The sequence below is a fragment of the Homalodisca vitripennis genome, chromosome 4 (assembly GCF_021130785.1).
Source record: "Homalodisca vitripennis isolate AUS2020 chromosome 4, UT_GWSS_2.1, whole genome shotgun sequence".
Lineage (NCBI taxonomy): Eukaryota > Metazoa > Arthropoda > Insecta > Hemiptera > Cicadellidae > Homalodisca > Homalodisca vitripennis.
The window spans coordinates 171930672-171944023 of NC_060210.1; the positions used below are offsets into that span (position 1 = coordinate 171930672).

The 13352-nt window shown below is 29.4% G+C and overlaps 1 protein-coding gene across 10 annotated transcripts in view; it reads right to left on the minus strand.

Moving 5' to 3' along the window:
• The window catches only part of LOC124360633 (protein CutA homolog), a 33269-nt gene extending 20376 nt beyond the window's left edge, over positions 1-12893 (minus strand). For 2 of the 10 annotated variants that reach the window (XR_006922257.1, XM_046814407.1), the window contains exons 1-3: positions 12665-12883; positions 3240-3394; positions 145-204 (exon numbers count right to left, since the gene is read on the minus strand). Coding sequence is in view for 9 of the 10 variants with exons in the window: in XM_046814407.1 (XP_046670363.1) it covers positions 145-204; positions 3240-3394; positions 12665-12667 (218 nt within the window). In the remaining variant the exon portion in view is untranslated. Of the gene's footprint in view, positions 1-144; positions 205-3239; positions 3395-7099; positions 7302-10325; positions 10667-10713; positions 10873-11729; positions 11789-12632 lie in introns of those variants that run through there. The other 8 variants (XM_046814411.1, XM_046814405.1, XM_046814408.1 and 5 more) reach the window with 8 other exon arrangements.
• Positions 12894-13352: the final 459 nt, after the last annotated feature.

A 13352-nucleotide genomic window follows, 5' to 3' on the forward strand; every position in this document is an offset into this window, starting at 1 on the left:
ACAGTTCATTCATTGGCCTCCGAGCCGGATTTAACTGTTTTTATTTTACTCTATATTCTATCAACTCTTACTGAAATAAATAAAAATTGTTTTGTCTTACATTTTTAATGAAAAATTAATGTAATCCCCATAAATTCTACTCACATGGATGTGATGCCCGGAACGATGTTTACACATGCTGCTAACTGGTTTTCCACCAATCCCCTGAGAGGAAAAAATTTTAACGTTATGTTTGTACCATATCATTTTTACATATCTAAGATAAATCCAATATTTTACAGTGGAAACTGTTGGCTTCAGAAAGTTTTAATCAAAGTACAAGTGAAACGGGGCAAGAGAAATTAATTGGTTTAATAATATAGGGAAACAACATTATTTTAAAAGTAGGGAATACTAAAAAGAGGATAAATAATTTATACAGCTGTAAGGCCCATTGTTACAATTAAATCAATAGTAAAAATAAATATAATAACAATAATAAAAAAAATAAAATAAATTACAACATAAGAGTAAAAACAAATTAATAAAAACCTTACTTCAATGAAGAGTATTGTTTGTTAACTGAAAATGTTATAAATGAAATAAACGTATTAATAATACGTAATTAATTATTATAATAATACTAATGTTTAAAATGTTATAGTTTATGCACATTTATTCATATCCACAATCACCAGCACTCCATACTCCACCAAGCCATTTACATGTCAATGTCACTGACACCAGCATTAACACTGGGATATTTGGAATTTTTACCAAATTAGATCATAGTCTATAACTATTTGACTTAACTCAATGGGATAGTAATGACTTCATGGGCTATAATAATGAAAACAATATTGTAACAACTCCCAAAATAGCATGTCTTAAAATATGTACAGGCGGGTAAAATATTGGAACCCAAACTTGATCATTTTATTTTCTCTATTTTAATTTCTTATTTTAAGTTTTAAGTGGGCCTATATTTATACATTAAAAGATTTTAAATAAATATTTAATACAAATTTTTGTATTCAAAACTAGTATTAAAAGACAATGGCATAGTTAACAATATACAGCTGATACGTGATTGGCCGCTAACCTGCATGTTTTCCCAAGCACATAACATAACAGCACATAGAGCATTCTAATCCTTAAATTCTCACAGAATTTAAAACTTCTTTACTTTAATACTTATAATGAGTATAATGTTTCAAATGATATATCAGCCTTCTGATGTCTTTCTCTACATCTCAACTTTTAATTTTCATCTAGAAATAAAAAGTGTTCCTTACAACACGAACTGATGTATTGCCAAACTAAATAAATAATTCTATCAACAAATTGGTCACTTAAATATAAGAAGTATTAAAAGTTTTATTTCACGTTGAATGTTCATCGCTTATCCTTTAAAAAGAAATTACTACAAATATTACTCATTTTTATTAATGTATAAAACTAGCGGGCCCGGCGCGCTTTGCTGCGCATTTCAATAATTTTTTGCAAAAGTTGCCCGCGGCTTCGCACGCAATTTCCCGTTGAAAACAGTACACTATATTCACTTATTCTTTTTCTATCACATTCTAAACATTGCTGAGATAATTGATAGTCGTTCCATCGTGAGCCTCTTGGGCGTATTATGAAGGTATGTACCATATTCCTGCCTCTATCTAGCTGTTACCCACGGCTTCGCACGCAAATCTTAAAAACCGAAGTCCTTATATTACTTAGTAAATTTTTTTTTTTTACTATAATAAATTTTAGATTAAATTAGTTATATCTCCGATGCCACGATTGAGCTTGCTTTGTTGTCTCGATCGAGAGAATATGTACACACGGAGTTTTGAGAACCATACTTCTGTCAAAAAAAACAACTAAGGTTGATTTTATAACATTCTTTATATTTGTAGCCAACGTAAGATAGTAATTATGATATCTGCATTACTCTTCTGATCAAGCATGAGCATGGTTTATATTAAATAAATATTGCAGTTAAAGGTGAATTTTTACGTCAAATTTGAATTGTATTATCTGGATAGTAAAGTCTATGTTTAACAGTGATTGCAAAAACAGTTTAAACAAAATTTGTCGTTTCTCTTAAGCTTACTCTATGCTTTAAAACTATAAGTGTAATATATGTTTACAAAGAACAGCTGATTAAAAATTTGAAAAGACGTTAACATATGTTTGCTGCAATGCATTTCTTATGGGTATTTCTGTAACCAGTGGGGCGGAATCCTGAATCGGGAAAGGGATGGGCATAGCTTATAAACCTTCTCCGTGGAAAAATACATATACGTACAAATTTTCATCATGATCGGTCCAATAGTTCACGATTCCATAAAGGACAAACATACAAACATTCATTTTTATATATATAGATGAATGGGCTATCTCAAAGTTTTTCTCTCTTTTGATGTTACAATGCATATAGAATCTGTAGTTGCTATCTCAGAAATAATGAATGAATGAATGAATGAAAAATTTCTTTATTGTTGTCAGTTGTACATTTTACATACAGTAGATCTTAAACTAAAATCAACAATAAAGCCCGAGGTAACAAAATACCTGTTCGGGAATTACACTAGTACACATAAGAAACAGCAACTCGAAAAAAAGGACTGCCCTACCAGATCCTCGTAATGATACACTCTGAAACAACTATAACTAGATTAACTTCTAAAAAAAGTAACATAAAACAGAAATATATGTGAAATGTTGATCAGATGTTCAAGTAAATTATAATATAAAGTTACAATTTAAAAGTGTAATGATCATACTATAGTGTTGTAAAACCTGTCTACATCTTCTTCCAATAACAAACCATGCCGAAGCATTTTAACAAACTTATTTTTGATTTTACATTTTCTTAAATATTCTGGTAAACAATTAAAAAACTTTGGTCCTAAAAAAAGATAGAATTTCTTAAAGGTTAGATGGGGTCTCGGAACTTGAACGTTTATTCTTCTCTGACTATAATGTGAATTTGCATTGTAAAAACTGCTGCTTTGATTATAAAATGATTTTAATACTTTATAGATATACAGATTTTTTATCGGTAACACATTAATGCTTGAGGTATCGTGTACTATCTTGAAAAATCTGTCTGAAACATCTTGTATATATTTATACAATAATCCTTACTGTAATTCATAATTAAAGCTACACAAAACTTTCTGTTTTGTCACTTATATTCCAATAAGCTTGCATTCACTTTTATTTTGTTAAATTATACTAAAATGCAATAAAGGTTTTCTAACCGTGCAATTTTTTTAGCTACTTCTTGAGTGGGTGCTGTGATATAAACCACAGAAAATAATCCTGGTTTAAAAACAGTAGCTGCCATTGTAGCAAATATATGAACCCAAAGATAAGCTGTTAGAATCCCAGCTACTAAGGTAAACACTGCCAATTTCTGAAACAAATAACCCACTATTAAGATTTAATAACATACAGCATATTTTACAGCAATACAATAATTACAGTTATTGCTCTTTCAACATTCTATTAATTAATGAAACTGTCATTCTATGTATTGCATTGAAACACAAATATTGTTTACAAATTATTTATAAAACTTTATATTTCCCATCTTCAAAATACACTACTTATTAATTCCTAAAATGTTATATGAAAATTTTACTCTGTGCAAAAAAGTGCTGGAAGTCATTTTTGATAAGAAAGCTTATTTTTCTATAAAAACACGCATGCAGGTTTGTCACAGCACTCAAGATATTTCTTAGATGGCCAAACAGTCATCTTCCTGGATAATTTTTAAAATGTTTCAACTATAGCATCTATTTTTTCAGAAGTTTGTCGCCATCAAATTCTTCTTGAAAATTTGTGAACTTTTTAAATTACTCAAGAGCAAGTGTATACAATAAACAACCCTTACCATAAAAATGTTACACTATCAAAAATGTACATTTTTTAAATTTGTAACCATCAATTTACATTCATAATATGAAAAAATAGTATGCAATTTCTCTGAAGATACAGAATTTTTTCCAACAGTTCATTAAAAATCACTTTTAACTAGCACTAATAGTGGAATGAGTGAACTCGAAAGATGAAACTCTGAGTACTAACTAGCAAGATAGAGGATATCAGTATCCAGCCATGCCATCCTTTATACTTGTGTTTCTTGGTCTGTTGCAATAATTACCCTTCAGTTGGACCATTAATGAAAAAATGTTCTAAGCACAACCTTATTCGCTATATACAGGGTATAGATAAAGTCCTGCACGGGTATAATATTTTCTGAACGATAACAGATAAATAAACAAGATTTGGTACATTAATACTACACCTAAAAATCTACTTTTTGAAGGAACTATCAGTTTTCTGTAATATCATGGGCACGTCCCGCAAGGAGTCAGAAGGAAATCTTAAATAGGAGCATAGGTCAATATGGACATCATTTTAAAGGGCTTATCTAGCAGAGTTTAATGTCGCAAACCGCACTCAAAAAGATTGATCCAGTACAAAATGGCGGCTGTTCAAAGATTTTACTTGGTTACATTTTATTAGTAGCCATAACCTCAGTAAAGCAAAAACTGCAACCAAACGAATACTGCAGCTAACTACTACATTATGCTTGTCAGTTGTACAGAAGTGAATTATGACATTAGTTATCCTCAAGGGTTACAAATTTGGTCCTAATATATTGATAACGGGGAAAACCTGATAACAGTAACAATTAGAAATCTTGATGTACCGAATCTTGTTTATTTATCTGGTATCGTTCAGAAAATATTATACCCGTACAGGACTTTATGTACACCCTGTATATATATTTATACTGTATGTGTGTGATATCCACAATCCCTGTTCCAGACAATAGTGGTAGGCCATTCAACATATACAGTATTAAGTAAATTAGTGTGTACAACTTGAAAATTCCTTTCCCAAGGATATTTAAACCTTTGGTCATAATGTCCGAACATTCCGACACACAAAGAAATGTTGAAAAATCTAACATTCTGTTGTATGATCAAGCTGTTCAAAAATATTAACATCTTATTAAAAGATGTCCAGCATTTTATTTTGGAACTTTTTAATATTCAATTAAATTGTTTTTACTTTAAATATGAGTTTCAACTGACATAAATAAACTAAATTATCAACATAAAAAAAATTGTGTAAAATAAGAAATACACAATTTGCAAAAAAAAATTAAAAAATTGTAAAATCAATAAAAATGTATGTTTGTGTATTGTTTTATATAAAATGATTAGTGAAATAGAGCATTTTATATCTAGAATATTTGTAAAAAATGTTATTCCTATTCAAAGGAGAGAAAAAGAATTTAATTTTTTAACAAATGCAATTTTTATTATTACTTTCAATTTTAGGTAGATTTTGTAGAAATCTACCAATTGCAATCACCCTCATGAGAATATATCCAAGATATTTAGTACACTTGCTTCGATCATAGCCTCAAGAACCCAAAACCACCATAATCTAAAATTGTGTTTGTATATATATAATATATATATATAAAATTTAAATATATGTGTGTATTTACAGGCTTATGCAATATAATGCAAGCTTGTGAATACGATAACAGATTCAGATCAAAACTTGTATTAGATAGAAGTTGCACATATCTTGGATAAGTTTATTAATCATTCGTAACAAATAAAATGTTTTTTTTAAATTATGTTAGTCATTTGTATTTGTGCAGAGATTTTTATTCCAGCTATTTCCCAATGTAGACCCAAAGTGATGTTTTATAAAAATACTAGGTAAATATAAACAACTTTTATTCTTGTTGTTTTTAAATCACTTAAAGTTTGAAGATGGTGCTCATTTAATTTTTGAAAAGGAATAATTAAATCTCAGTTACTATGCAACATGTTTTAAAAGCAATGCTTTAGAATTCCCAAGCCATTTACAACAAATTAATATGGTTTGTTCTGATATGTTTTTTTATATCTTAAATTTTTTTAGATAGTGGCTGTATGAAGTTTTGAGTAGAATACAAATTGTTTCAATCAGTGTGAACATGATAACTGCTGTAATGTTTAATAGATCAAACTAAATTTGGCACGGAGCCAGTATTTCCACATAGTTTGGAAGAGACCATTATTTCAAGATGGCAGTGTTATGTACATTTGTGTACAGTCATTTTAACTTGGCTATTTCTCACTGTATACCTACACTCACACCTTTTCAAAGAGTATTATATCATTAGAAACAACTTTTTTTCTTAATTTTTTTTATATTTCATAAGGTTTTTACGATGACAGCCATTCAAACTTAGGAAAGGGATGATTATAGCCTTTATTTATTACGAGCATAAAGCAAAACGAAATAGTGTTTTAGAACACTCAGGTTATTTGCAATTATGTCTCTTCTTACATTTATATCTTGAGGTTTTTCACTATTTTTTTTGGTGTAAAGCAATTTTTAAGAAACTTTATTTTTTTCAAATGTGTTGAAAACTCCTAAAAGTTTTAAATGGCAGCAGTTCAAAAGTTTACAAGTATACAATAAATTTGATATGATAAATTACACTTTACAGGTCTCCTAGTGGAAAGAAAGACATGTTTTTTCTAAATTCGAAAAATTATTGACATGCCTGACAACTAAAGTCAGAAATTTCTCGTGATGGGAATCTCAACATTGACGTTTCGGAACACTCACCATTTCACAATTCGATTAGTCAATTTACTTAGATCAATTGACCTGGAGTTACTAGTCAAAACTCCATCGAGATTGACTGCTACAACACAATCGACTATCGACAACATCATAACCAACCACCCAAGTGTCGCAGTATCTGTAGTGAATACAGCTTTTTCAGACCATTATGGCTAAGAAGCCATCATTAGTGGGGTACAATTCAAAAAGTATTCCAAAATTAAGCAAACAGTAAGAGACATAAGGCCAGAAAACATTGCTCACCTCAAAATTTTCAAGAGAGAAACTAACATTTTTCTCCAAAATTTACTAAAACACTTCAAACGAACAGTTCAAATTTTTTTCAAGATTTATAAAAAAATATAGAGAAATGATCCAAGCTGCAAAAGCATATGATATTTCAAAATCCATTCTCTCTTCCAAAAACAACTTGAGGCGTCATTAACAATAAAACAAAAGCTCACAAACAAATCACCATTAAAATTGAGGATAAGCTTGTGGAGGATGAAACAGAGATTGTCAATCAGTTCAACGGTTTTTTTTCGCATCTGTTGCTGGTGGGCAAGCTTCTTGGCCATCTGAACTTCAAGTAGATAGAGAAGTAGGGCCTCGCGAAGATAGAGCCCCATATTGTCAATGGCGGTGAGGATGAGCTTCACTGAATTATTCCGCAGCTCCTAGCCAAAAAATCAAATGACCTCAATCTAATGTCCTTGTGGCTCATAAATAAATGCTGCAAGCATTTACGGAGACCTTTAACTCAATTAGTAAACTATTCATTCCACAGGAGTGTTCCTCTCTCCTGAAAATTACTCGAGTATCTTACAAACAAAGCAATTTACTCTATTAATGAATTTGGTTGATGAGGCCAGAAAATAATTGAGGCGAAGTATTGGAAATGTAAATATTAGTTTTAGGTTAGGTTTAGAAACTCATATTTTAGTATTAATATTGACACTATACATAGATATTGTATATTTATGGAATAAAGATGATTCTCTCTCTCTCTCTCTCTCTCTCTCTCTAAACTTTTTGAACTTCCTATTCTAAAACTTCGGTAATTCTAAGCAATATATGGGTCAACCTCGATTTTTCTCATATTACAATATAATGTTCCAATAGTCAATTAGAAAAGGAAATGACTAGAATTTCTTGCCGGAAAGCAGTTATAGGGAGCAGGCAACCGCCAGACGGTCATAACATCCGAACGGCTGCACATCACGATAGCAACTGATTAGGACCGGCCGCCAGTGACTGATAACGCCGAGATAACGCCGCGCGGACTGAAATTAATTCAGTATATACCCAGATCACGCACGATGCCTGCCCGCTGCGCAGCGCTTCGCGCTGCTTGCTCTTTTAGAAAAAAAATTAACTCGAGTAGTTCCAAATTTGAAGCCCTGATCACTAATAGGTAATTCTAAGCAATATATGACCGTCTGGCGGTAGCCTGCTCCCTATAACTGCTTTCCGGCAAGAAATTCTAGTAATTTCCTTTTCTAATTGACTATTGGAACATTATATTGTAATATGAGAAAAATCGAGGTTGACCCATATATTGCTTAGAATTACCAAAACTTCAATTGAAATATACCATCTACAAATTTTATAGACTTTTGTGACACCTCATTTTGAAAATCTTAATGTAAAAAGGGGTCAATTATATGCTATGTAAACTCAATCCAACATTATGGCCAATTTGTTATAATTTCACCTTTTATTTAAATTGTATCATTTTGTACAGAGTGATCAGGTTTTTTATTTGACTTTATCTCATCAAGACCTATTTTTAGGTATAGCTTGTTGAGTCATTCCATTTAAAATTATTGAGTTCCTCCCACCTACACCCACTTTGGGGAAATGTGGAAAACTTTAGTCCTTCAAAAATATCCTCCAGCAATGGTATTAAATATTTTAAAAGGTTTTAAAATTTCAACCATTCCAAGGTTAAGTTGCCTAGTTATTCATTCACCACCAACACGGGCTCCGGCAATGGTGAAGCCGAAGATCGCACTGATGGCCAGAGGCATTACTATTGTATCATTCAACTAATAGTGCCTTTTACAAGATTAAAAAATCTTTCAAAAATTAAATTATCTGTTGTTTTAAAATTTAATGTTTAAGCATTTACAGTTTGAAAAATCAACAAATACTGTGAAGTGGTTAAAGTAAACAATTATCGTTATTTTAATTTTAGTATTTTTTTTAGATTTTTAACGTTAAAGCACGAAAAATGCCTACAATGGGCACACCAAATAATTCTATAAATGGCATCTATTGTATTTGTTGTTTGTTGAGGTGGCAGACATTGGTTTTCCGACGATCATGGACTATTGTCATTTAATACATGATTTATGTTTGTAAATACATTTAATTCAAATATATATCAATAAAAAGACGATATTCTGAACTTTCATTTCCATACATAAAACATAATTGGTAATTCTTTATTTAAAAGACTCTTGGAGCAATTGGAAAATCTTTTAGATGTTTTTGACGGTTATATGTCAGAGAACTGACGTCCATAAAGACAGTATTGAATTTGTTTGAAAATTGCCTGAGTAATATTATGTTTATGTTTTAGTACACATGACTTTGCATTGTTTTTAATGGTTTTTAATCATTAAAGTACGAGTATTGAAATTTTGAAAAGAATTAAAAAGTGCTTTTTATTGTGAAAAATAAACTTTAACTGAATGTTTTTCAAACCCCTCAACTTATTTAGCAAAACAAACTTCTAGGGCTTAAATAATTTTCAAAATTATGTTTATTGTACAAGATTAGGTTATTACACATGATTTTAGGTATTTTTGAATGCTCTTTATCATAAAAGTATTAAAATTAAAAAAATTAATAATCCTTATAGTAGTTATTTTACCTTAAACTGGATTTTTATTTTGTTTCCATAGAAAAGTCACTGTCTAACATGATTTTTAATTTTGTTAATTATATAAACATCTTAATATTATATATTTTATGATGCAAAATTCATTTACCTTACAGACAAATTAAAAAGAAGCTTTTAATGAATCACAATAAATTTTAGGTGATTTTTTTTCTGAAACCCTGCGTTTTAGTAAAAATAATCTCTAGCAATTAAATATATTTTACAATTTGGTTCTTGATGATACAATATTAAGTTATTAGACATAATTTAGATTGTTTTTAAATGCTCTTTATCATGAAAGCATTGAAATTTCTAAATATTTTTTTGTTATAATAGTTATTTCATCTCAAACTTGATTTTTATTTTGTTTCCGTGGAAATGTTGCTCTCTAAAGTGATATTTTAATTTTTTTTTTATTTGAATGTTAGATACTTTTTGATACATAATTCATATATCTTTAAAAAGAATTTAAAAGGAGCTTTTTATGATAAAAAATAAATTTTAGGTAAATTCTTTTCTAAAACCTTGCGTTTTCATCCAAAACCCTCTAGCACTTTTCTCAATCTCACAAAAAATAACTGAATTTTTCAAAATGGATTTGTTTTAATCTCCAGCACTAAAAGGGTTAATTATAAATGTTTTACTGTTATTTATGGCCATCTGATTTTGAGGCTGCAGTATAATAAGCGGCCACCAACAAAATCAAATGAGTATTGATTTAAAATATCTTTACTATCAAATACAACATTTGACATATATTAATTATGAATATATATATATTGCCAGCTATCTTTATTTAGACTAGTGACGTTACCAGCTGTTGTTATTTCATTTATGTAGGAGAAGGTTAGTGACGACAAGAACAATGGCAATGAATATGCAAATAGTGGCTCAAAATGTCTTTATAAACACTAGCAATGTTTTTAAATAGCTGCAAGAAAAGGAGCTAGCTTCTTAAATCCGAAGTATCCTGTTTGTAGCGAGGAGATGAAAATTAGAATTGAAAGTGGAAATCAAATAGCGATTCCCTGCAAGAAAATCAAAACAAACACAACGTTGCAAAAAACACACACTTGAAAAGACTTTTTTTAACATTCTAAATTTGATATTATGAATATACAAAAAATCTTGTACTATTTTAGATGAAATCAAACACGCTATGACATTGTAATTAATAAATTTAGTTTTGACGGCATCAGTACCTGCAGAAAATTCAATTTCAGATTGGCTAAAGTAACCGTAAATACTACGCTGCTCAAACAGACTTTAAATAAAGTTTAGTTATTTTATATAATCTGAAACAATTACATTTCTTTTACATATAAAAGTATAGCTGCTCTATATTAACATTTTTAAAGCCTAAAACATAATTCGGCTCGACATCATTGCACAAAATTTATTCAACATAAAAACGTGTTTGGAAATAAATTCAAAATTATAATCATGTGTTTTCTTATTGACTAATGGGGGCAAGAACGGTTACATGCATGTCTTCTATGTTTCACAAGCAGTCACGTTTATCCTCTGAAAATACATAAGATAAGTAAATTTTATTGTTTTTTTGTAATAATATTAATATTTTAATTTGTAAAACAACATCAATATGTATAAAATTAATTCTAAGATTGAAAACTAGCCGAAACATATTGTTTTTTCAAATATCTATTACATTATTTGGTCAGACATTTTGCTTTCAGTCCTGTGGATCATTCAATAACCATCATCCTATTGTTCTAAGTTCAAAAACATTTATTTTCTTGAAATACAGAAAGTAACACATAATCCATGAATTCTGTTGAACTTGCGCGGAATAATTTTTATAATAAAACATAAGTTAAGAAATAATCAGTTGGCATGCGATTTATGCTATGTAACTAAGCTATTCTTCTCTACAACTAACACAATTCACAAATGTTCTTAATTTTATCTTCTTAGAATTATCATGAGCAATTACAAATAGCATAGTACAACTATGAACCAGCCAATATTACCAATGTTATTCAATATTAAATTTAAATATAATATAAAATAAAATAACCGTGACCAACTAATAAGAAAATATGTAAATATACAAATTATCAAACAAATAAATAGGCTAAGTATAAATATATATATATATATGTGTGTGTGTGTGTGTGTGTGTGTATATATAAATAACAAGAAAATATAAATATATTTAACAATAAAATATAAATAGAAATAACAAGAAAAAAATGACTTAAAATTCAGGAAATTCCAGCAGACAATAGGGCTGGATACCGGTCTGGGCTCAACAACCTGAACACACATTATCCAATCCCAATATTACTCCAGTACAAATAACAGCGGAACGCAATCAATACAACAACAAACAAAATTACTTTTTTTAAATAACAACAAAACAGCTGATTGTGTTGGTAGCCGCTTATTATACTGCAGCCAATTTTTACTTTTGAAACACAGATATTTTTCTTCGGTTTTAACAGTGACTGTTAGTATAAAATTCAATTTGTAGCAGGTTCCATAACATTTATGGAATATACAAATTGCAAAAAACATGAAACTCTAGGGTTTTAGCTTATTATGTGCAATCTATAAACAATTTCATGAACCTGTGCACAAAGACAAAATTCGGTCTGCCACCCAGGGAAATTCTAACCATCACTTAAGTTAAATTTAATTATGTTTTTTCTGTGTCAAAGTTGAATAAAAAACAAAAAAATATTTATTTATTTGTTTACATAGTTTTGTATTTTTCAAAATGTATTATATTTTATTTTCTTACATATATTATAGGCAAAACATAAATCAATGAAATAGGTTAAAATTTGAGGAACTTATGATTTTTTTTAGTAAAACTACAAATTCACCAATTTAGGCTTAGCACTTTTGGGATAAAATCCGATAAAAACCTGAGCACTTTTGGGATAACATGTCAAACAATTCTTAGCAGCCAAAGGGTTAAGGAAGTTTGCAAAACCACACCACTATGGTTAATAGCTGGAATGGTATGAAATTTGGGTGCCTTCTTACTGGTTTTTATAAACATTTAAATTCTGTGTTGGACAACACTTTTTTCAATTGAGTAAAATAGTCCCTATAATTAGGCTACTGTATGTGCTAGATTCGTAATAGGCCTTACTAGATATTTATAAAACAGTGCCCAATGTTTACCATTAAAGTAACTTGTTTGTAGAGTACCTAATATTATTCAGTTAATATCATAATAGTCGTTATAAATTAACTGACAATATTCAAATTCACTCACTTAGCCTATCTCTAAACATGCATTTGCACTTCACTTTAGTTTTTATGGGTTAGTCAGTTTTTGGAGTTGGCATATTACAAATCTAAAGCCAGCTAGTAAACATCTGCTTTCAATTACTTTCAAATATGAGTTGTATTTGTTTGTGTTTGTATTAGCTTTGAAAATTGAAACGCACTAGCCGGTGTTGCCAATCAGGTTCCTAGCAATTACACTGGCATAAAATAAAGTACCCTCTTTTCCCCTTAAATGTTACAAAAATACCCTCTTTACCCTCAATATATATATATATATATATATATTTTTTTTTTTTTTTATAAGAAAAAACTTGAAAACGTAATAAAAACAGTGAATAAAATATTTTTTTTATTAAATTACTTTTGAATAATTATTTTCCAAGTAATTATTACCCATTTTTAGAATCTGGTAACGTACCTCTCAGATAATAATAGATTGTTTAGACTCAAAAAATATTGCTTGGACTTTGGAGGTCCAGTACTTAACTAAACCTGATGTTTTAGTCTTACTCTGTTTCAGCCAGTCACTGTGATTCATTTAAACAGTACGTGAATTATATATATATATATATATATATAT